This window comes from Pituophis catenifer, unplaced genomic scaffold (assembly GCF_029215685.1).
Source record: "Pituophis catenifer annectens isolate HBS135680 unplaced genomic scaffold, rPitCat1.0.hap2 SCAF_1, whole genome shotgun sequence".
NCBI lineage: Eukaryota > Metazoa > Chordata > Lepidosauria > Squamata > Colubridae > Pituophis > Pituophis catenifer.
In genome coordinates, this window is record NW_027256881.1 from 236,427,533 (window position 1) to 236,452,786 (window position 25,254).

Sequence of the window (25,254 nt, forward strand, 5' to 3'; positions counted from 1 at the left end):
AGTGGCCGTTGACCTGAAAGCAGAAAAGATACATCGGGGAATGAAGCAGAACAACTACTGCACAAACGAAAGATGCTCACAAAGTGACGGAAGAGCAACAGAATGCAGGATGGTACCTTCTTCTCCAGAAGCGTCAATCCAACCCGCAGTGCAGCCACTTTCACTGACAGGTGCCGCTACCTGCCCCGCTCACCGGGTTAATCCGGCCAGGATTGTGACTCCTGTCTACCTACCCATAAAACAATCGCCGCCTTTGCTACCCTGTCACCTCCACTTGCAATAGAACACGTGCCCAGCTAATACAGTAGCTCAGGCATCCTCAAACTACGCGGGACGGATACAGCCCGTGCGGGACTACGAGGCTGGCATGCCCACATCGCAATACCTACCTGCTGGGCCACGCCCTTCGGCCACGTGAAGGGCTTACGTTTGCGAGGGCCGGCAGAGTGCTTCTGGGGGGTGGGGAGGCCCCAAAAAGCATCCACATGTCATGTTTTTGGCTGTGGGGTGCGTGTATGAGAAATGAAGGGGCCCAACAGGAGAGCCTGCGCCTGCTGCGTAATTACACTGCGTGATGCTTTGTGGAGGCAGCTTTGCTCAAACGTGGGTGGGTTTCAGCTGTCACAAACATCTCCTGACTGTTTCTTCACGGATCAAGGGGGGATCTTTGCTTGCTCGGAAGGTCAATTTTCTCTGGCAAGTCGCAACGGTAAGGCAATTTGAGTTTGGGAGATTTCAGGCTTGGAATGAGAATCAATCAGGAATCAGGTGAACCTCCTTTCTGTGGGGTCTGCGCAACGTGGGCTTCTTTGAACACCCCCATCCCCATTTCCGCTTCTCTCCTCGCACTGCTTCACAGCTGCCATGGACGGGCTGGCAGGTCCCCAGATAGGGCTGCCCAGAGGGGACGAACCTGGAGCAAAAGTAGGGGAAAAAAAGGCTATGCCGCGCAGAGAAAATGTCAGCTCGCAGATGCCGTTCTGTTCTGGGGCTTCTGGGTTTTTTGCGCTTCCTGATCTCCCACGTGGGACAAGTAGAAACGGGGGCTCCCTGCACTTTTTTTCAAAGTGCACCTTTACGATCTATAAAGGTTACCTACAGCACCTTTACGACCTATGGACTCCAACTTTCAGAATTCTCAGGGCTATAAAAGAATTAAGGCTGAAGCCAAACGGGGGAGGGGGGATGGATAGGGATAACAAGAAACATTCCATCAGAACAGGGGTGGGCAACTGTGGCCCTTTTACAACCTGTGGACTTCAACTCCCAGAATTCCTGAGACAGCCAAGCTGTCTCAGGAATTCTGGGAGTTGAAGTCCACAGGTCGTAAAAAGGCCACAGTTGCCCACCCCTGCGTCAGAATGTTCAAATGCTCAATATGTTACAAGTGGATTATTGAATGTTCAATAATCCACTTGTAACAGCTAAATTTCTTCGCTTTTTTTTTTTTTTTTTGCGGTTCCGCCCTTCCGCCCCCTCAAATCTCTCATTATGACTATAGGAGCCATCGGGGTAGCGCTACTTGTGGACGCAAATTCAAATATTTCCCCCCCTCCCGCCTATTAAGGCGAACGTCCTTTTGCATAGTCCCCCACCTCACCCCATCCCCGCTGATAAAGAGCGGGACTTTTTGGCTTTTGTTCTAATGATCGGGGGAGGATGCTAGGCTGAGGCTTCAGGAGGGTGGATTCCAAGGAGGATGGAAGAAGTTGGAGCACGCACATCCCCCTCCCCTCCATTAGATAAAATGTACTTCCACTCATAAACTCATCCTTCATTCCAGAATTATCCAGATCGGAGATGTGGAGTTAGCTAATGGGGGCGGGGTGGGGGTTGTTCAAAGAATCCCACGTTGTACAGATCCACAGAAAGGAGGGAGGTTCACCTGATTACTGTTTGATTCTCATTCCAAGCCCGTAATCTCTCCCAAAATTAAAATTGCCTTACCGTTGCCAGAGAAAATTGACCTTCCGAACAAGCAAAGATCCCCCCCTTGATCCGTGAAAAAACAGTCAGGAGACGTTTGTGACAGCTGAACCCCTCTCTCTCTTACCCCCCAACCCCAGTTTGAGCAAAGCTGCCTCCACGAAGCATCGTGCGCTTTCAGCGAAGGGGCATTACTGCACTGGGGCAACCAGAGGTGAGCCCATCCCCATTGCCCATGGCGGCTCCTTCCGCAGGTGGATTTTTTTTGTTTTTGACGGACCGGATCCCCCGCTTAAATCTACTGTGGAATTGAAGGAATTCCTCCTTCAGGAATCCCTGAAGGAGGAATCCCGGCTGTCTCTACCCCTGGAGAGGGAGGCAGGAAGGGCATGGAATGGAATCAGAAATAGGAAAGAATGGGGATGGGATGGGACGGAATAGCAATAGCAATAGGATGAAGTGGGAATGGGAAGGAATGGTCACATGATCACCTAGCCACGCCCCCTCCCAGCAGGTCCGCCCCGCCCCCCCCCAATAGTCTGAGAGACTGAATTGGCCCCCTATTTAAAAAGTATGAGGACCCCTGCAGCAGCCCTTCGAAACCGAGTCGTGATTGGTTGCTACGGAACGTCATTCAAAACGCCCCGTTTTCACGGGCGGGCAGCGGCCATCTTACGAAAGGTCTTTGGCGCGCGGGGCAGTCGGGAGGCGTGAGATTGTTGTTGTAGCATCGCCGCCGCCGCCGCTTTGGAAGGTGAGGCGGGAAGGTTTCTTCCCTCTATCTGCCCCTGGGGGGTTGCTCGTCTGCCTTTTGCGGGTTTTTCGTTAATGCTCCTCATTCCCTTCCAGTCCAGTGCTTAATGGTGTAAAGCTGCGGGAAATTTCCTTTCTGGAGTATAAGAAGCTGCCCACCGTGTGGATTGCAACAACAACAACAAAAAAGCAGGCGCGGTTGCTTCGCTGCTTGAAAACCCGGAGGCTGCCCTCTCTTAATAGTCGTGTTCGTTGGCTTCTCAGTTGAATTATCCCCCTAAATCTGAGAGCAGGATGGATCTCTTCCCCGCAACTCCAGAGCCGCGATGTTTTTTTGTTTTTTTTTAAATGCTTAAATCTAAATGGTTTTCTTGGCAAACTTCTCTGCGGTTCGTTCTTCTGTTTTCTCCAACGAGGGTTTTTGGACCGATTATGTTATGCTTATATTTAATGGTTATATTGCCCTTTCTCTTTAGCGTCGTCAAAGATGATTCTGTTGCTTCTGGCCCTTTATCCGTTGCATTTGTACAGAGGTCTTCAAACTTGGCAGCTTTAAGACTTGTGGACTTCAACTCCCACAATTCTCCAGCCAGCTATGCTATGCTGGCTGGAGAATTCTGCATTTGTATATCCATCCATCCTTTTTCTCCCAGCACTCAGCATCTCGTCCAGTGAGCCCCGCAGATGAATGGGAATTTGAACCCTGGTCTGCCTAGCAAATCCCAGCATTATTAAACTATTCTACACGGGGTCTCCTTTGCTTATAAATTGGTAAAACAAACCATGATCATTTATAATTTTTTTTTTTTTTTGCCCTGCTTTCTTTTCCGATGAAAAGCTTGTGGGTAAATTGTGGAAACCTTTTGGGAAAAGTGTATTTTTGAGATGTGATGGCTCATAACACCACTTTATTTTGGAGTAGTACCGTAAAATTATATATCAATGGAAAGATAATTTAATCAAGAATGTAATGCAACAAACGTCTGTTCAATTATCTGTATTCTATGAAAAGTTATAGCCAGATAACCAGAAAAAGGAAGCACAACTTGCTTAGGTTGATATCAGGTAGCTTTCCTTCATCTGATTGTAGCCCATGAGCATGAGAGTTTAGAGAGCCAATCAGGTGTCATCCTGTTTTGGCAATGAGCCAATCAGATCAGTAGGATTCAGTTATTGATATCATGTATTGAAGCTGAGAGGAGGACATTTGCCAGTGTGTTATGAGATCGCTATCAAGTTGGTTGGGGTTTTTTGTGTTCTTTCATTTAGTGAGCTTGTAAAAAGTAATAAAATTAAAGTAATGGTGCAAAGGGTTGACTGGTCGCCCAGAAAGCGATGTAAAATAGTATTATTAAGTGAACAAGGCTACAGTTATAAAGAAATTGGAAGAAAAATTGGTGGAAACTTAACCAAAGGTGGCATTTCTAAGTTTTTGAAGAGGTATAAGGAGATTCAGTCACTACAAAACCACACTGGTAAAGGCAGGAAAAGGTGCACAACTGCAAGTGATGATAGAAGAATTATGAGACTGTGCCTATGTGACAGAAGAAAATCATCTGGGTGTATACAAGATGAAATGGCGCAATGCAGTGTGAAGTTGAGTGCAAGGACTGTTCGGCGCAGACTGCGGGAATTTGGTTTAAAATCTAGAATTCCACCAAAAAAGCCACTTTTATCTCTCAAACAAAGGTTGAAAAGCATTACATTCTTGATTAAATTATATTTCCATTGATAGATAATTTTAAGGTACTATTCCAAAAAAAAAAGTGGTGTTATTAGCCATCAAACCTCAAAAATATACTTTCCCCACCAGGTTTCCACAATTTTGACCACTACTGTATACTGAGATCTGTAATCCAAAAATACAAATGTGATATTCTTTCTTCTTGCCTTCACTTCAGAATGCCTCCCAAGGGGCGGAAAAGGAAGGCAAAGATCCCTCAAGCAGAAGCCACAGCGTCCAATGGAGAGGAAGCCAGTGATGTGCCCAAGATCCGGAAGACTGAAGGATCGGGAGACCTTCGTGTGACCATTGAGCACTGGTAAGAGATCCGTGACATATTTGCCTACATATTGAGAGAAGGGATCAGTCAGATATCTTGTTTTAGAATAACTTTTATCCCCATTCTGAAAATAATTATTGGACCTAGGACAGGTATTCAGTAAAAAATAATAACAACAATAATGTGAATTTAACTGATTGTATTTGCTGTTGTATTTGTGGAGAAAAACAAGTTTTGTGGAGATGGGTAGATGTTTTAAATTGATGCATGAATGTTGGTAACAGTTGCTTAGAGCTGCCTTCTCTTAGGTGTTCCAGGAATTCTAGAAATTGGAGCCTCAGTAGATCTAGAGACTCCTGGCTGGAGACATTTTAAATATGTGTTCTCCAAATAGGAAAGAATGTCATCTGGCCTTATTAATACAATGAATATATTAAAACAGATTTTTTTAAAAATACTGCTGACCACTCAAATAGAAATACATTTTCTAATTCAGAAATTTTCTAACATTTTAAAGTTACAGAACTTGTTAATTTAAAAAAATCTGGAATCCTAATCAAGAGGCAAAGCTCTAAAAACAAAGTTATTTGGGTTCAAGGGTGCTAATAGCTTTTTGCTATTAGCTTTTCACAGAACCCCATCAATTTCTCATGGAACTTTAGAGTTCTACAAAATGGTCTTTTTTTAAAAAAAAAAACAATCACTTCCTCGGGAGCAACAAGGTCAAACTGTTCCCAGATAACAGGTCGAGAACCTGCTTCAGGGGTTTCCACCGGACTAGCAACCACACTGGCATCTAACTGGGAACGAAGTCGAGCGATTTTGTCTTCCAGAAAATCCACAAATTCCTCAGCGCACCCCTTCAGGTGGACCTCAATCACCTCCTTCCACAGGAGGAGGAGGCTCACCTTAAAGAGAGTCACCAGGCGATTATCTGCAGAAGCAATTAGTGTGGAGAAGTATTTACACTTCGCTGCACGAATCGCCACGAGGTAGGCCTTAGTAGGAGCTCTTACCCGTATTCGATCGAGTTCAACCCGTCTTCCACCAGCGGTACTCTAGACGTCTCCTCATGCGTTTCATCCCTCTCAGTTCCTCTGAATACCAAAGGGCACAGAGAGGTCTACGGGTAAGGAGAAGTCACATGGGTGCAGTCCTATCCAGAGCCTCAGCCACCTTCCTATTCCAAACAGTGACTAAGAGTTCGGCTGGACTGCACAGTAGATCTTCAGTTATAACTCCCAGCTCCTTCTGGAACCCATCCGGGTCCATTAGTCGACGGGGTGGACCAATCTCATAGGTCCTGCCTCCCTGTGGGGAGGTACAGTTCTTGAGAAACTCATTGCCACCAGACTGATCTGATTATCACAAGGGGACCAAGGACAGGTCCACCAGTTCCAGGTCACATAGGCACTGCTCCGACAAGAACACCAAATCAGGTGTGTGATCACTATTACCAGTCGGGCCCTGGATGATCTGGGACAGGCCCATGGAAGTCATGGTTTCCATGAAATCTCGGGCTACCTTCGCCCCTGTCCCCAGGGATGGGAGGTTGAAATCCCCCAGAACTGTAAGCCTGGGGAATTTATTTATTTATTTATTTATTTTTCATATTTGTATACCGCCCTACTCCCGAAGGACTCAGGGCGGTGAACAGCCATAATAAATACAAATACATATAGAAGTTAAAAACTATTAAGAAACAGATTAAGTAATTTAGGATCAAAGATTAAAAAACATCCAAATTTATCTAAAGAGGTTTAAAACCCAATTTAAAAGACATTGATTTCAGTGAAAAAAAGAATTCCAGTGCCAGCCCCGCAGCGAGATCCAGGAGTCCGGGTAGGGAGCTGTCACGCAGCAGAGAGGCTTGTACAGCAGCAGCAATCCTACCTGATCCCTTGAGCCCAACCTAAGAAAAAGGGTTTCACAGCCGGGCACTTGTGGAGCAGTGCCTCTGGAGGCTATTAGAGATTCTCTGATAATAACAGCCACATCCCCTCCTCGGTCATGAGGTCTAGACTGGTGCCATGCTCGATAATACACTGGGCACATTTCTACGTGGGGAACACCTCCCTCTGGATCCAGCCAGGTCTCGGTTATGCAAGCCAGATCAGCTTTCTCTTCAAGGCTAGCCTTATTGCAAGCTAATCTGACATTTAAAAGTAGCAGCCTAAGACCAGGGCCACCACAGATCTGCTGATCAGGTAAATGAGGTGAGTGCAAGGGGGCAGAACACAAGACCGGTACTAAACACAGGTCACGTTCCCTGTGCCTGTGCCCCCCCCCTTGCCTTTCATATGTCCCGTTATCCGACACCACTGAAATAGGTTACCCTCCTCTGCCTTCCCTGAAAACCATTCCATCCTCAACACTCCTCTTTAAAAAGGGGAAAAACCTTCCACTGAGACTGTTGGGGCAAGGTGAGCCTTACAGGCACTACAGCACTTGCTCTCAGCGCCCTCAAACTCACACCACCCCTTTCACATTGCTGCAGAGGGGTCACATCCAGCCCCCCTTATCTCCCAACACATTCAGAATACATCCACTCAATGCACAAACGGCACCCTGCCCGGTCGCTCTCATCCACCAAGCAGGGAGCCACTCCTCCCCCACAGCTCTCACCTGGGGGAAAGGGACCAACACACTCGCCTCTCACTTAACTTTCCCTTCCAGCCCCAGGATTCCCCAAGCAGCCTTCCCAGGCCTGGTTACAGAACATTCAGAGGATTCCAGAAGCAAGATTGCAGAAAGTAGCCAGAAAAATAGCCAGAAGGCCTGTTATGCTGCACTGGAAATTTAGCAGCTGTGTAGTCCTACAATGTCTCATGAAGTTCACAGTTCCAAGCTCCACTCGCCAGTTAACCTCAAGAAATCCCAATGGCAGCCTGCCACTCTCCATAGTGTTATTAACCACGAGTAGGCCGAGTTGCCGACAAAAGCCAGTGAAGCTTGTCTCTTCTGTCAGCTCTGCCTCCATCAGATGACCCATGCCATAAATTCAGAGCTACAGCTACTGACACTTGCTTCTCAGACCAGGGTTTAACTTCAGTCAGGGGAATCCAGGGGGAGACCAGGGGAGTCACATAATTGTAAATCATCCACCTCCTCTGTTCCGTCTCACTTTCCAACTATCACTTTCTGACCTCTCCAGTCTTTCAGCTCTCGGCTTTTCTGTTTCTTCACCTCCATTTCTTCAACAAACACCAGCCTCTCAAGTTAGCTTATCAAGCTTGTCTCTTTCTTGTCTTTCTCTCTACACACTCCTCCACTTCCACATACCAATCTCTACATTCCAAATTTTCAAAAAACCATTCTGTACAACGCTCTGGAGCACCATCTACAAAGATATGCAGCCGCTGTCGCCATCTTAAAAAAAAAAGTTAATGATACAAACTGTGTCATTTAGGAGCTACATGTGCACAAATTTATTCCAGGATGTATTTTATGTAGTGACAATGCAAATGTCAGTTTGGGCAACATATCGCCCAAGTGCCATAAATTGCCCAAGTGCCATATTTTTGTGTTTAATGGACGTGTGTAAAATGATAGACAACTACCCCCCCACCTCCGAATAAAATGTTAAAGTCTTTGTTACGAAATAAAATGAGAACGATATGTATTTTTAAATATGGTGGGAACCTTGTTCTTTTTAAGTTCCAGAGACATTCAAAATAATAGTTCACATTCGTTATGTAGTATTAAGATTTTTTTTTCTTTGTTTTTCTTCAATACTAACAGTAAAAGCTGACGAGTCTTTGGACGCAGAGCTGAGGCTGTCAGCCAAGAGCTGTGCCTGGCCTTTCCTGACATCGTTGTGGAGGTCAACCTTGAAAAACCCCGGAGAAATAGTTTTGAAGTAGTTCTCTTGAAAAAGGATGGCACCAGTGAGTTATTGTGTCGCTTATGGGAATGGGATGGATGAGATTCGGTTGGATTTGCAATCTCAGCGCTAACCATTGCTTAGCTAGGACTGTCGAATATACCACAGATTTCCATGATGAAAGCCATGCTAGTTAGGATTGTTGGCCTAAAAGCATACTTGACCACAAGTAGCAAGTGCACGCATGAAGCCTGTGATCAACTGCTCAGGAATTGCCCATCTACAGATATTACAGAATGGACTTAAGTACCGTGTTTCCCTGAAAATACAACCTGCCCCGAAATAAGTCCTAGTCTGATTTTTTTGAATGGGCCTAATATACACCTCACTCCAAAAAATAAGCCCTAGTGAAGGGGGTGAGGCTGGCCAGCACAGGACACAGCCTTTCCCTTCCCCAGTCACCTCATGGCTGCTGGGCCCCGCGGGTGGAGTGGAGAAGAGAAACGGTGCAGGGGAAACCCTTTCAAACAGCTTTGCCTGCAATTTTTGTTACTCCCCTCTGTAGTTTCTCTTTCTCTCTCTCTCACACACACAGACATTTGATCCCTTGAAAGGGACAGGCTGGGCTTTCCTTCTATCGTAAGCATGCACTTCCCACAATCTTCCACAATTGCCTGTTCTTTTCTCTAGCAGCAGCAGGGTGTGGGGGGGAGCTGATTCCAACAAGCCCTATGGCTTTCTGCCTCATCGTAGCAGCCTAAGCAATACCGGAGCTCCAGGCCTGGCGGAGCGCAAACCATGATCAACGCCTGCTCCATAGCCACAAGGTGAGGTGCAGAGGGGCCCTTGGCTGCAAGATTGCCTGGCGCCGTGGGCAGGGCTGGGGCTAGCAAGAGTGTGCTGGAAATATCTCCAGGCACCCGGAGAGACAGAACTCCCAGCCCTTGCTGGATCAGCTGATCCATGGGCCACAATTAAGGGGCCCAGCAGCCATGAGGTGACTGCGCTCGCCGCCTCCTGCACCTCAAAAAAAATAAGACCTCCCCAAAAATAAGCCCAAGTGCTTATTGTCATGTCTAAAAGACCCGGTCTTATTTTGGGGGAAACACAGTATATGCCATCAAGTTGGTATAAAGTCTTGGTGACTTCACTGATAGATTTTCTCCAAGATACTCTGTTCTCAACCTGGTCCTTCAGAACTTTCAAAGGTACAACTGAATCCATGTGCCTTATTACAGATCGGCTTCTTTTTTTCTTTCCTTTCACCTTTCATAACTTTATAGACTTCTCCAGAGAGTTAGGCTTTTTTTATAATGTGTCCAAATTTTTCTAATTTGAACCTGATTATTTGTGCTTGACGTGAGAACTCTGGATTTATTTGTTTTATGATCTATTTGTTTAACATGGCATTTGATAATCATGGCAGTCTTGAGTTTTCTCCAACACCAAAGTTCAAAAGTCTCAATACTCTTCCTATCCAATTCTTCAAAGTCCAAACTTTGTTTCTACAGAGTGTCGCAGGGAAAATCTTCTTTCTGTTGTACCTATTGTTTGTACCTATATGCTTTGATCTTCATATTCAATATTAGTCCCATATTTTCAGTGTCTGTGACTTTTTATTATTAGAATGGTGTTTTCATTCCACCCAGTATCCTAAGCCAGAATTTCCAATGTGATTGTAAATCAAAGAAGGATTAGTCCTCCCACAAACTTTGTGCAGTATAGATGTGAAAGTGGGTATTGAAGCATAGCACCAGATCACCCACTGCAGACATCAGCAACATAAAATCCTGTGACAGTGTGTTGCCTTCTTAAAAAACATGCATTCATTCCCATAAAATAGCTAAGATTTTCTGAGAGCAGCAAAATATTGCACAATATTTTATGGTATATTCCTGAAATCTCGAGAGTTGGAATTAATTGCTCAGATCTTATATAAATGTGATGCCCAGACATAAGATATGATGCAGCAGAACTAAGTTACAGCCTAGAAAGATGGTTAATTTTGTTCTGCTTCATCATATCTTATGTTTGGGTATCACTTCGTGTGTTATGCAGTTTTGAAATGAGAAATAGTAGACTCTTCCAATTAATACAATGTTTTCCCTTAAATACATTGCATGTGTTAACTGTGCTAACTATGGTACTGACTACAGAAGGAGCAGGAAATGCAAAGTGGCTAAAAACATATATTGCATCTTCAAGACGGGAGAGATTGATGAGTACACCAATCATGCCTCACCTTGTCACACTCAATATACGGTATATAGTGAGTGCCTTTCTCCATGGAGATGTTTCAGAGTGTTCAAGAAAATTTGGGAAAATGAGATTCTCAAATGGTAGACAACTTCCACAGCTAAGGAGATGGTTTGTTGCAGATATTCACATTTTTTTTAACGTGGAAAAAAAGAAGTTGCAGATGAAAGTGAAACTGTAGTATGAATGTCCCAAGCTTATTATTCTGGGAAAAAGAGCTACTGAATTTAATGAGACTTGCCATAGAATAAACAAGCTTAGGTTTGTTTGTTTGTTTGTTTGTTTGTTTGTTTGTTTGTTTGTTTGTTCAATTTCTATAGCTGCCTACTCAATCAATGACTGGGCAGCTTACAATTTAAAAAAAACCCAGTACAATTAAAATAATGAAAACTATAAAATCATCCAAAATATACATACACAGCAGCTGAGATACTTGGCCAGTTAACAAGTAAGCCAGGAAACTCTGCCTTTAGCACATTCAGCACAGACAGATTTTTAGAGCTTTATAATAGGATTGAGGCCATTCTAATCTCCAAGAGGAGGTTATTTCACAGGGCGGGTCTACTACAGAAAAGGCCTGTTTTCTAGTCCTGGCCAGCCAGGACTTTTTGGCTGACGGGATCTGCAGCATGCTCAGTCTGTTAGATTTTTCAAGGTAGAGACTCTTGAAAAAAAGCCGGTCCCTCAGGTAACCTAGTCCCAAGCCATGTAGGGCTTTTAAAGGTGACAACCAGCACCTTAAATTGTACCCGGAAACATACAGGTAACCAATACAACTCATCCAGTACTAAGGTTATGTGTACTATATCTGGCACCTTTTACTACCTGCACCAGCTGAAGTTTCTGAATGCTGTTTAAAGGCATATAGTGTGTGTTGCAATAGTCTAAACAAGGGCATGAATCACTGAGCAGGGCCTTCTGGTCCAGGAATAGCCACAACTGACACACTGCCCAAAGGTGTGCATAGGTTCTAGCTATGGCTGCCACCTTTGAGTAGGAGCTGTGAATCTAGAAGGGACCCCCAGACTGCACACAGCCTCTGTCAACAGTAGTGCAACCTCATCCAGAACTAAAGGTGGAAGAACCTTGTGTCTGAAAGGTCCAAATATCCACCGCCACTCTGTCTTGCTAGGATTGAGTGGGAGTTCATTTCACCCCATCTGGTCCAAAACAGCCACCAAACATTGGGATAGCATTACTCAAAAGGCATGGGGTAGATACCGTGTTTTTCAGAGTATAAGACACGCTTTTCTCCCCTAAAAGAGGCTGAAAATTTGGGTGCATTTTATACTCCAAAAGTAGCTTTTTTTAACCCTAATGAGGCGCTAGCGAGTGAAGTGATCTTCCGTGCTTTGCCTGCTTCTCATTGCTGCGCCCTCACGCCCAGCTGTGCTTTAGAAGCTTTTTTTCAGCCCTAACGAGGCGCTAGCGAGTGAAGCGATCTTCCACCCTTGCTTTTCTCATTGCTTCTCTCCAAAGATCAGCTGTGCTTTAGAAGCTGTTTTTTTATCCCCAAGCAGGGGATAAAAAGTGCCCACGCTCAAAACCAGCAAACTAATGTGCTGAAGCTGACCAGACTAAGGACGCTAGCCAGATGAATACCTGGTAGGCAGATTTTTTTCCCCTATTTTCCTCCCCAAAAACTAAGTTGTGTCTTATACTCCGGTGTGTCTTATATTCTGAAAAATACGGTATATAAAGCTGGATGTCATCTGCATATTGATGATATCTCACTGATGAAATCAGTGGATCACCTCACCCAACAACCTCATTTACTTGTTAAATAGAAGGGGAAAGAGAACCAGATCCTGGGCACCCCACAAAGTAGGGGCTGTGGGCTGGCTCTCTCCTTCTATCAACTGACTGGAACCAATCCTGAAGAAAGGAGGAAAACCAGCATAATAATATTCCCACACTCAGTTCTTGAAACTGGCTCAGAAGGATACCATGATCAATGATACTGAGCACCACTGAGGTCAAAAGGAGCCAGGATGGGTGCACTACCTCCATCCTTGATCCTGCCAGAGGCCATTTAAGTTCATCCTCCTTTCAAGTGAAATTGATAAATGTATTTCAGACATGAAAAACGGAGGTGACGCAATGTAATGAATGTGTTATCATAATGAACGGCTGGGCCATTTTCATACAGATCTGATTTATTTTACTACAAGCTACAAGTACCTTCAGTTCTTTTTATGAGCCCTATTGAGGAAGCATTCATTTTTTTTCATAGTACAATTTTTTCTCTGCACTCCGTCCCACAAATACAGCATCAACTGAACATCAAGCTTCTGTCCAGCTTGGCAGGGGAAAAAAATGAGGTAATTTAGAGATGAACGGTATCTGACTGCAAGTAGCTCCATTTCTTTTGAAGGTAATTAGTTGATCAGTGAAATCAGTTCTGCTTTCAAACCATGAGACCTCTTGGCAGTATATTTGGGATGTATTCACATTATATAATCCAAGTACTGTTGGTGATTGCTTATGTGTCAATTATTTTTAGAGATAGAGCTATGGAGTGGTCTTAAAAAAGGGCCACCCCGCAAATTGAAATTCCCAGAACCCAGCAACATCATTGAAATGGTGAAGCACAACTTAAACTAAAGTCAACAATGATGCAATAGGAGCAAAGTGGTAAGTTCACATCCAGAATGGCATTGTGTGTGTGTGTTTTGAAGTTCCCTGTGGTTTGTAAGGACAGGCAAGGCTGCAAACCCTTATTTTGATTGGCCATAACTTCAGGCACCAGTCATAACTGCCTTTGTTTAGTGCCACTATAACTTTGAATGGTTGATGAATGGTCATTAAATCAGGGATTGGCTGTAATCTGTCCAAATAAAATGTCTTGAACCCCGTGCCAACCAACTGGTTCCTATACAGTATTTGAACAAATGTACATGGGAATGGGGTCTGGATATGTAGTATCCAGTACCCATCATTGATCATAATACCTAAAATGAGTCATAATTTACATCTCTGGAAACCTTAAATTCTGTATTCTTATACTGTGGGAAGCTTTCTTAGGTTGTATTATGGATAGCCATGTGCATCTGTACTGCGTGGTTTAGAAATGGAAACAAAACCATTGTATTCCTGGAAGTTGTAAATGATGGTCTTGAACTAGGGAGTAGGATCTGTGGCTAACAGGAATTTTTTGTTTTCTGCAGCCTCTATGACTGTCCATTTGTCCCGTGAGCTGGAGCATTTATGATGAGATATGATGAAGTGGGGTAAAGAAACTCTGGTCGTATTTCTGAAACTGCTGCCCCTCCTTTACAAGGAAGAATGGACCAAATAATATCTTTTCCTGCCCCACCATCCTTTCAAATGTTTGTTACTCCTGGGAAAATTTTGGGGAAGTACTTTATTTTCAGTAAAACTTAACTGCCTCCTCTATCTCATTTAGTTCTGTGAAATAAACGTTTAGTTCTGTGTCATGAGATTCTCTGTCATGGCAGTTTAGTGTTGTCCACTGTTTTGTGAATTAAAGTTGCATATCTATATTCACATGTCCTGTTTCATCTGCTGGTGTTAAACTTTTCCTCCCAAGTACATACAACTCCCAAGCATACACATGACTTCTGAAAACATTTTTTTTTTTTTACTATTACACTTTCATCCCTCCCATGGCTTCAGATTACCATGCTAATATTTTGTCCTGTATTTTTTTCCCAATAAAACCTAAATGCGTGCTTGTTTGCTAGTGGCATTTTAGAAGTTGTACTTAAAATCTCTACAATCATGACAGAATAAAGAACCCTGAAAACTCAAGTCTCTCCTCTGCATTGTTTTTTTTTTTTAATTGACTAAGGAATCAGTCAAGTTGGAGTATCCAAACTATTCTGCAGGGGGGCCATAAATTGCTAATTACACTCTAAACCTATTTTTTTTCTTCTGATTAAAGAAAATTAAATACAGCAACTAGTTTTCATTTTTTACTTTTCCTTTTAATTATCCTGTATTACTGATAGCAGTCCTCAGCCTTTGAAGTTTTAATATTTAATCCGCATGTTTTTCCCTATGCACAAAATACCTGCTCAAGATAGTTAACTTTACTGTTAACTTCTAGTTTACTATGCTGACTTTATCAATATTCCCTATGCTGCCTAACAACATGTAGTATTTGTAGTATTCATTACTTTATTTCCTTTAGCTATAGTTAACCCCACAAGATGGCTTCAGTGTAAATATGATACAAAGTACCAAGAAAACTTAACAGTTTTTATTTGAACAAGTTACAACTCAATATTTATTATTCCAGTCTTTGTGCCATCTACTCTTCAGAATGTTCTGCATACATGAAGAGCTTTGGGTTGTGAGAGAAGGAAGTATTTGGCACAGCTTCGTGGAGGTATAGGTCATTGCACTTGAATACACTTCTCTGTGAAGAAGCTGCAACACAAGGGAGATGGTTTCAATGAAAAACAAGCAACTTGGCAATTATTCTCAAGCCTCTAGGGAGCCTTCTCTTATTTAAAATACAGAAAGTCAGCAAGGCACTTAGTTCCCTATATTGGTGTTTAAATACTGCAGGCCACTTATCGGGAGAAAAGTCAGCTCAATTCAAATGGGCCATCCGGCCAAAAGTTGCAGGAGAAAGGGGTGCTACTTCCAGCAACATATTGGTTTAAAGAGAAAGATTTAACATTTACAGCAAAGCATCTACTGCTGCAAGTGTTGAGTTGGTACTGTGTGATCTCCAGTAACTGGGAAATACAGCAGTGAGATCAGCAGACCCACTGCTGGTCTTCCTAGTTCCAATCTGACCTTTAAATAAAAAAAAAATTTAAAAAAAAAAATGAAGCATTGAACTGAAAGCCAGTACAAAGGGCAATCCTTATCCTGTTGACAAGTCCTTTATATTGCCTTTGAACTGCTAACTCAATGTAGTAGCTCCCAGCTTGGGACAACATTTGTTTTAACACCAATGAATTTTTATTCCCAGGTTTGGTTAATTCACTAGCCATTAAATAAAATGTTTTTTTTTTTAAATATTGAAGGGAAGCACAGGACTTAAAACAGTTGAGGACAACACTGTTTCACAACAGAGCTCTTCCCAGAAAACATAATTTTGTCCTCTGAATTATAAGTCACTTTAAACTCTGACTGGCATTTTAAAATCTTGTGTTTACTATAAGGCAATTACATTATGATATATTCAGGAAATTAAATAGAATATACTTGTGTAAAATTATTACCAGCCCCAAGATATATCTCACAATATAAAACATTACTTTTCACAGAAGTAATGCTGTCAATTTCCTGTAGGTTACCTATCCCACAAGAGGCCAGAAGAACCCCAGCATCCTGGAAGGGTGGCCTGTACGCAAGGATTAGATTATAGCAATGTCACAGTCATGATTTAATGAGGCTGAGAATTGGTGATAATGAAGCAGCCTCTCCCCAGTTTGATTTTAAAGGGGGCTTTTCCATCATCTGATCAAAATACTCAAAAACATTATGGAATCTATTAATTGCTTTTTGTGGAAGATTCCTTACTATTTGCCATGGAATTTTAAGTGCAATATTGTCTGCTAGCCCACCTCACCAAGTAGTCAAAGTAATTCCTTGCCACTACTTGCACTCACTAGTTCAGAACATCCACCTCAGTTTCAGATATAGGAGAAGGATCTGGCCGGACACATTCATCAATATTAAGAAAGAAGTCCTCTATCCCACCAACGTCTATGGTTTCTTCTTCTAGGCTGGATAAGAAAGATGACAGCTTGCAGTCCATGTTGTGCTGCACAGGATTGCTCAGAACAGCTTCAGTAAGTGACTTTGTTTCTGTATCTGAGATTCCCATATCGTAAGTTAGAGGTCCTTGGTCCTCATCACCCATCCAAGTGACAGGCAAAGGCTCAGCAAATTTTGCAGTCCCATTTGTGGATTCCGACAGCTGACACCGAGCTGTTGCCCAATCCCCCAACTGGGGAGAGGCTGACCTGGACAAGGAAAGGCAGTCACCATTAGGCTCAGGTGTTACAAGCGGAAGACAGTTAAGGACAGGATCCAGCAAAGAGCTCCCATTTGTTGAGTCACCAGCTTCACTAATTTTTATCTTGTCCAACTGTGGACCTACTGTACAACATCTCTCTTTTTCTTCAATTTCAACATTTCCCGGGACATTCTCATTTGCCTGGGGTGAAGAATGCAGGCTTTGTGTAATAGTGGTGCTCTGGATTCCTCCAGTGGCATCCTCATCAGCCAGCAGCAAGTCTAGCATTTGTTCCAACTCTCCAGCAGAAGCAAGGTTATCATACTGCTCTTGCTCTTCCTTGATCAGATGATCCAGCAAAAATGCCTCCATATCACAATGATTCCCAGCAGCATCAGCTCCTTCATCCAAAGCCACTTTTTCCTCAGGTAGTTCTGGCTGTTGTTTTATCACACTCTTTTCAGGATCCGATGCAGCCTCAGCAGTTGCAGGGAGCAGTTTAGGAGACCAGGCCAACTGCTGCACATCATCTACTTCTGGTTTAGGATGTCTGGGTTGAGATTGGAAGCCCTCATCTTTCAAAGTATGCACACCGTTTTGCACCACCGTCGGCTGCACAGCAGGCGATTCGTGCACCACTTCCCAGCAGCTGCCATTGATAACTTTTCTGAGCTTTACCCGGCTTATGTGACCTATTTCTTGGGGAATGTTTGGGCAGGATGTTGGATCACTGGAGCTGCGCTTTCTGCCTTTAGATTTTGGAGGAAGAGGGGCGCTTCTGAAGCCACAAAAATGGTTATTATCTTCTTTTTTCGCCTCATCCTTGACAGGACATTTTTGTCTCCAGAGACGTTTAACAGACCTTGGTGATTTGCTGGATGTCACAGTGCAATGGTCTTTGGTGGCACAAGACGTAGACAGAGGTGCCAAAGAAAGCTTTGGACGGCTAAGCTTTATCTTTTTTGAATTCTGCAAACTGGCTCTAGTGTGTGTATCTCCAGTCTCAGTCTCCTTTCTGTGCAGACCACCATTCTCATTGCTGCCCATTATATTGCTTATTGTGCCTGGAGGGCGTTTTTTAACTTTTGTTTTCAGGGGATCAGCAGTAATTGTTTGGCTTTTTGAAATCTGTTTGTCACTACTCAGCAATGCTGTAGTAAGCTTTTGCTTCTTTACGTCCTTCTGATCAGTACTGTTGTGGCTACTTATTTCTTTGGAGCATGGTATAAAATTACTGGCGGGTGTTGCTTGCTTGCCTGCAGCTACCCAGGATGTCAAGCTACCTCCAGAGGGAGCAGAAGAATGAATTAAACTTGTCTCTGATCTGGTCATTGGACTGGTTATCTGCAAACAGTTCCTGTTTAATCGCCGGCCCAGGTTTTTTTTTACTAACTTTCCTCCCTCTAACTGTAAAGAATCAAGTTCTGACACCTGAAGTTGTCGTGCAGCTGCAAGAATATCCTGAGCTTCTTCCCGGGACACCTCCATTTCAGATGTATAGAGGAAATCTACCAATTTACGCAACGTCCCAATTTTCAGCCCCCGAATTTCCAGCACCACCTTGTGTCCCTTGGGAGGCATTTCTCGCTCCAATTGCTCTGTGAAGAAAGGGCTGCAGGCCGACAGGATGCAACAATGAGCTGGAACGGCTTCGCCTACAAAGAACACCATTATTAGCAGGTACTTTACCAGTGGACCATCAATTTTGACTGAAGATGTTCTCCATGGGTTAGCCTTGAAATTCTCCCACGGTCAATATATATAATGTCAGGAGAGTGAGAATTGTACTGGGTCAGGGCAAAGACATATCTAGTCCTAAATTCTATTCCCAGGGCAGCTAATCATAAGCACTTTAGGAAGACTATTTTACTTGCCCTGGCAAGAAATGGAAGGCGCATGCTAACTCAAATGCACCTTGAAGCAACATCTTCCCCATCAACTGTCTTTGCTCCCTTTTTCTGACAGAACAGAAGTGCAAAGAAGTGGAAGGGCAGTGTATCAGAGAGGAATCTGGACTTCAGGGTAGATGAAAGGGCCTGGTCCATTCGCCAGTTATTGCCATTCCCAGTACATAGATCCCAGTACATAGATCACTGATCATAGATGATTTATATTTTAAGCATGCTAACTTAAATAATGTATCAATTACGCTTAAGTATTAAGTATTAAACTGCTTTTTTCACATGTTAATTTAAAATAGTTGTACTTTTAAAACAAAGTTGCAAGAACAGGGTTCCTTGAAAGGGATATTTTAGCTCATTCTTCCTTTTACATCAACTTACTGGGTAGTGTTAAAGTATACAGTTTAATAAACAAAATCTGCATCTTTCCTAACTAAATTTGCTTAGAGTTCTTAAGTTTGTAAGGCTTCTTTAAGGCAAATGCTCAGCAATTTGGTCTAGTTATTTGGGGACAATTGAGTAACAAAAACAATTGCAAACTGTACAAACTACCATTATGTGTTTTATTCACAACTAACAAGATATTAAACAAATCCACAGGCATGCCCGAGGCAAAATTAAGCACCTCAAATGGCTCCACAGATTTCAATGGAAGAATTCAACACAAATACAAATAACAAGTAGCAGTGGCAGCACTCCAAATAACTTCCCTGGATCTATCACACTTTTTTTTTGTGCAAAATTTCACTATGGTTAAATGTTTCAAGTGCCAAGGCTTAATACAGATAATCTTCAATTTACAACCACAATTGAGCCCAAAATTTCTGTTGCTAAGCAAGACAATTGTTAACTGAGTTTCACAACCTTTCTTGCCACAGTTGTTAAGTGAATCACTGCCGTTGTCAATAACAGCGTTATAAAGTGAATCTGGCTTTTCCATTGATTCTGCTTGCCTGGAGGTCGCAAAGTGATCATATGATCCCAGCGCACTGCAACCATCATAAATAGGAGCCAGTTGCCAAGTTTCTGAATTTTGCTCACGTAACTATGGGGATGCTGCAACAGTCATAAGTGTTAAAAATGATCATGTCATTTTTTTTCAGTGTCATTATAACGTTGAACAGTCATTAAACGAATGGTTGTAAGTCAAGGACTACCTGTACTCTATTCCTAGTCAGAACTCAACTTCCATATTGCAAGCCTCTTTACTTAAAAGGGATGAAATGAGGGAACTTTCCACTTCTACAGATAGTTCTCGACTTACAATCACAATATTGGTCACTGAGCAAAGAAGTTATTAAGTGAGACATATTATTGCTTCCCTCAACCACAATCATGACACTCACAGTTGTGGTTGTTAAGCAAATGGAGTTGCCTGCTTGCAGGGCTAAATCCTCCTGGCAGCTTTCAGCCAGCCCTGAGATGAGGAGAATCCTGTTGGCAGGAAGCAGCAGCTTGCAACCTTCCCTTCTGCTGATTTCCCCACTGACTCCCACAGTGGATGGAGAGGAGGGTTTATCTACAATCCTGAAGATCTGAGCTCTGTTCCTGCAGCCCAGTGAAGGAAAAAAAAACCCTCCATCCAAGGCTCCTTATGTGGTGATGCAGTGGTTAGAATGCAGTATTGCAAGCTAATTCTGCTAACTGCCAGCAGTTTGATCCTGACCGGCTCAAGGTTGACTTAGCCTTCCATCCTTCTGCGGTCAGTAAAATGACCCAGATTGTTGGGAGCAGTATGCCCTACTCTGTAAACCGCTTAGAGAGGGCTGTAAAGTACTATGAAGCGGTATAGTGCTATTCTGCCTGCTTAACGGCTGGAGAGATTACTTAATGACCATAACTGGAAGTGCCTGGATTGTGATCATCGAGCTAAACAGTTGGACAGGCATCTCGCCTAATGACTATTTTGCTTATTGACTGAAATTCTGGTCCAACTGTAGTCATAAGATGCATGATGCAGTGGCAATTTGGTGGAAGGACAAAGTATTCTAAGTTCTATTTTTCCTCAATCTAATAGCCTATGGATATGGTTGAGGAATTCTGGGAGTCACAGTCTAAGGTGCATCAAACTGGGTGAGGATGGATTCACAGGCGATTTCATATTACTGGTACTTCAAATTTCAAGGCAAGTCATGGCACTGAAAACAGGATATTCATCATATTCCACATTAAATTACTGCAGTAACAAAATGAATAATAGACATTTTGGATAATTATTAGAACTATGCATATCCTGTAAAAGGAGCACTCTGCACTAAACCAAAGCTATTGCTTTTTATCCAACAAAGCATGATAAATATACACGTATATGGAAAAACATAGGATAACTTATGAAAAAAAATTGTGTGAGCCTGAAAAATAAGAATTCTCTTTTTAAAAAAAAAAAAAAACATTGCATATAGGCATCTACCATTTGAAAAACTCTTTTAGAGGACTTGCAAAGCTCTAAGAAAAATTCAGCCAAAAAATCAGAACTTGATCCTCTCTATTTATTTTAGATACCTATCTCTCATATTTTAGAAAAATTAGTACCTTCTGCTTGTAGGACAACATCACAAAATAAGTCAGCCCTTTGTTGGCGATGGAGCTGTAAGAACACCATACGGAGTAGACGAGAATTCCTATATAGAATCTTGGGATTTTTTGCTGAAGAACTCATGGTAACAGAACTTTCCTTCATTGTATACCAGATTTCTGTGAAATAAATGTTGCCCATGTTAGCACTGCAACTGAACTCTATGCTCAATTCTCATCAAACAGAGTTCAATAGCATTTATTTCAACTAAATTCAGAATTTACAGTGTGGTGGCATAGGATAGATAGCTAGATAGCTAGATCTATAGATAGATATAGATATAGATATATACTAATATATTATCAGAGAAATATTCTAATTTTACCTCAATGGATACTTTCTGAAATACATTTTTGAACTGCCTAAATTGCTTAGTAGAAAATAGTCTTATGGATTTTTCAATCTTGCTGTTGATCATATTAAACAAAAATCCTAAAACACAGGGGCAGAACAATTTAAACTACAGGTATCATTACATCTGGTATGTAATTGCTACATTAGCGATTTCGCTAAATGTCAAACTTACTTCAATGCTTTATGAAACAAGAAGGCACACTTAATTCAGAACCCTGCCATTCCTGGAGTAATAAATTGTTTCAAAATATATACCTTCACATAACCAAAACCATATTTAAAATTTACATAGAGGGGTTTATTCCTCTCATCATGCAGTTATATTTCAAACTGTGTCTAGTGTGAAAAAAACGCCACTTGTGGAAGATACATATTCTACTGCCAGGGTTATGTGGTTTATCTGGGGCAGGAGGCAGGGGCCAATAACCTCTTAATGGCACAGAATGAAGGTTTTAATGACTGTAGCTAAAACAAAAACTAAATGCAGTTGATTTAAATTTGCTAAATAAAATCATGGTTATTTCCTACATATTTGATAATTTTCCTTTTCTAGTCACATTAAAAATTAGATTTTGGAGGTGTTCATGACTATGATATTTGCACTTTGGTCTGAGCACCCCTGTTTAAAGCAACTTTTGCAACTTTCATAAACTCAAAACCCCACCCAACTTTATGTGGTATATAATAAGCCACATTACCAAATGAATGTGGCCAGGGGCTATTTGGAAAGAACATTTCAAAGAGTTTAAGGGATGAATAAGGTACCCAAGGAATTTGTAAAGTTTAAACATTTTACCCCAAACCCACTAACAATGCAAAAATGTAACTTCATATACTGAGGAACAAAATAGGAAAGAGATAGATTGCAAGTTCTGTATTAATTTATAGTTTACAGAAGTCACAAATGAACAAGAATATGCATATAATTCAAGAAATCAGAAAAATGTCAAACACTTATCAAAATCTGTTTTTAAAATAATCCTGTAACAATCAAATTAGGGAAGATATTCACTAATTTATATAACAGACTAGTTGTGCAGAATATATTTTTAAGCTGATACTTCAGTAATAAAAAAAGCATTCCTTTCTATCTGAAGTTATACTATTGTTCAATAAGATGCCTTCAACAAATACGCTAAACCATGTATTTGTTTGGGCTTAACATCTGAATTCAGCCAACTATTTTTTCCAGTTAACCAAACCATGGTTTAACATGTTTCCATTTGTTGGACACATTCACATAACAGATCTTCAGAAGTCTGGCATAACCTGCAAATAAATGACCTACCCAGTAATCTGGCACCAAAAAAAGTCAGTAATTAAGTCTTGCTCTGATCATAGTGAAACAGTCATTCTTGCTAGTGTTCCAGCCATCTTTCCAGCTTTGAACTATTTCCCTTCGCTCACCTTCTTGTTCCTCTCCTCCTGGATACTGGGAGTGAGAAGAGAAAAGGAAGCAGAGATGGCACAGATATACTCCCAAATTAGCAGCTGTTCTGTCTGCCTGCCTCTTTGTCCAGTAGCCAGGATTATCTTCAAAGTAGCTTTCTTTTCCAGGTACAGGTTGCATAGACAGTCCCAGGTAAGTTAAGTACCCAATAACAAACCTTAAATATAAAGCACGGCTAAGGCATTTTATTTGATCTACATTTTGACTCAAGTTCAAGGTTTACATGGCATAACTTTCAATAACATGGCTCAGTAGTCATGTAGATTTATATCAGGGGTCTCCAGACTATGGTCTGTGGGCTATATCCAACCCTCTGAAAGGTTCCTTCCAGCCTGCCAGCTCTTCCCATGCGTGTGCTCTGAACCTTTCTAAACAGCATAGGGAGACACAGCAGGGCTGTAAAGGTAGTCCTTGATTTATGACCACAATTTGAGATCAAAATTTATGTTGCTAAGTGAGAAATTTGTTAAGTGAGTTTTGCCCTGTTTTACTTTTCTTGCCACATTTGTTAAATGGATTGCAGCTGTTAAATTAGTAACTCATTACTAATTTAAATTAATCTTAAATTAAGTTAATCTGGCTTCCCCATTGACTTTGCTTGTCAGAAGGTTGCAAAAGGTGGTCACACGATCCTGGGGACACTGCATCCATCATAAACACGGACCAGTTGTCAAGCATCCGAATGTAGATCACATGACCATGAGGATGCTGCAACAGTCATAAGTGTGAAAAATAGTCTTTTTTAAGTGTAAAAAAATGTTACTTTTTTTAGTGCCTTTGTAACTTCGAACGGTCATAAATGAACTGTTGTAAGTCGAGGACTACCTGTATTCACCATTGTTTAGAAAAGAAGGTAGGATTCCTTCAATTTCTCCAATGGAGGCGGGGGGTTTGCAAGTCAGCTGGAGGATGCTGGATGAGGAAAGGGAAACATATTTCCCTTTAAAATCTTTCTTATATAATTTGTCTGTACAAGCATGGCATTGTTTTTGTAGTTGTCACATTTTTTTGCTGTTGTGAATCATATCACACTGAGCAAAATAAAGCATTCAATTAATTAAATTTTATTCACTCATTTATAAAACTGAGTTTTTCCCTGGGACCTAAAATGTTTACAAATGTGGGCCTCAGACTGAAAAATTTGGAGACCCCAGATTTATATCAATGGTTATTTGGTTTAGTCAATTGGATGCTGCTCATGAACTTCCACTTTCTTTATAACTTGCTTTTTCTAAAACAAAACAAAATATAACCACCATGTCCCTCCTTCCAAATCCCATTACCTGGCATTTAATTGGCACCTGAATCTAGGAGGTATATTATTTGGATTCCCTTGTTGGCAATAATCATCATATCTTATGGTTTATAAATTGCATGCTAAGTGAATTAAAATTTCCTTTTTCTTGTACTCAATCGTCTGCCAGTTTCATTGCATAAACCCTCAATTTATCCTTATTTAAAATGGCTTCTTTTTTAGTCCAAGTTATCTTACCTGTTATTTTAAATGTATACTGATATGCTATGACTTTTTAATTTAAAGGCTCCTTATTTCATATTATATAACTGATTCTAATGCTGTTGTATCAATTATTTTATTCCATCACTCTCCTGCACTTAAGAGATTGTATAATAAAGTTAGTGAATGAAAACTCCTAATTTCTTCACTATCATAATTTTTATTGTCATTTCATCATTCTTCCCTCCAAAATCCTCTCTTAATACTATAAACTATTAAAGAAAAGGAAAAATGTTCCAGCCCTCTTGCTAATTTTCACTGCTCCTTTCTGTAGCAATTACAAATGAGGACAATCTTATATTTCCCAACCTGACTTTCTGCATACATATTTGTTTCTGATATTCTTGTTGTAACACAGATCTAGCAACTTCTGAAACAGTTCTAGATCTGTTTGCAGGTGTAAATTCAACAAACCCAACAGCTATAATTTTGCATTTTTCCTGTCATTGGAATGCCTCTCTTAACTGGAGCCCATTCACTAAGAGGAAGCAAAATCTTCTAGACAAATGCATTAATGGTCCAAATCTCTCTTTGCTCATATTTTCATTTTAAAATCAAGAGAACTACTAGTGGGCATTAAGCAGTACTTATCTAGATTAATGTTACAATCCTGTATATGCTTACCTAAGAAAAAGAGCCACTAAATTAATTCCCAGTCAAATATTTATATGAACGCACAACTTTTTACTTTCTGGATAGAAAAAAAATCCACCAGTAATTGTGTTACATTCTTGAACCAAGTTAAGGCAATAGCTAATT

At 41.5% G+C, this 25,254-nt stretch overlaps 2 protein-coding genes across 3 annotated transcripts; one reads left to right on the forward strand and one right to left on the reverse strand.

Annotated features, from left to right (window-relative positions):
- The first annotated feature begins 2,571 nt into the window (after positions 1-2,571).
- SELENOH (selenoprotein H) lies at positions 2,572-14,532 on the forward strand. Of its 2 annotated transcripts, none has more exons than XM_070957255.1 (5): positions 2,572-2,680; positions 4,581-4,721; positions 8,424-8,569; positions 13,265-13,395; positions 13,929-14,532. In XM_070957255.1, the coding sequence occupies exons 2-4, from the start codon at positions 4,582-4,584 to the stop codon at positions 13,363-13,365; spliced, it is 387 nt and encodes a 128-aa protein (XP_070813356.1). In that variant the 5' UTR covers positions 2,572-2,680; position 4,581; the 3' UTR covers positions 13,366-13,395; positions 13,929-14,532. The 2 variants fall into 2 exon arrangements, with proteins under 2 accessions (XP_070813356.1, XP_070813357.1); XM_070957256.1 differs by lacking the exon at positions 2,572-2,680 and adding an exon at positions 3,947-4,368.
- Positions 14,533-16,348: 1,816 nt separating this feature from the next.
- Positions 16,349-23,099, reverse strand: BTBD18 (BTB domain containing 18). Its single transcript, XM_070957257.1, has 3 exons — positions 22,937-23,099; positions 21,133-21,294; positions 16,349-18,354 (listed from the first exon to the last, which is right to left on the reverse strand). Exons 1-3 carry the CDS (start codon positions 23,097-23,099, stop codon positions 16,349-16,351), a joined length of 2,331 nt encoding a protein of 776 aa, XP_070813358.1.
- Between the last annotated feature and the right edge of the window lie 2,155 nt (positions 23,100-25,254).

What these genes read in the sequence shown, in the direction of transcription:
- BTBD18 (XM_070957257.1), bottom strand. Translation starts at nt 23,099, where the DNA reads ATGCAACCTGTACCTGGAAAAGAAAGCTACTTTGAAGATAATCCTGGC. An exon ending in AGGAGGAGAGGAACAAGAAG is followed by an intron (nt 21,295 to 22,936) that starts GTGAGCGAAGGG and finishes TTTATTTCACAG; the next exon opens with AAATCTGGTATACAATGAAG. An exon ending in TGTTGTCCTACAAGCAGAAG is followed by an intron (nt 18,355 to 21,132) that starts GTACTAATTTTT and finishes TGTTCTTTGTAG; the next exon opens with GCGAAGCCGTTCCAGCTCAT.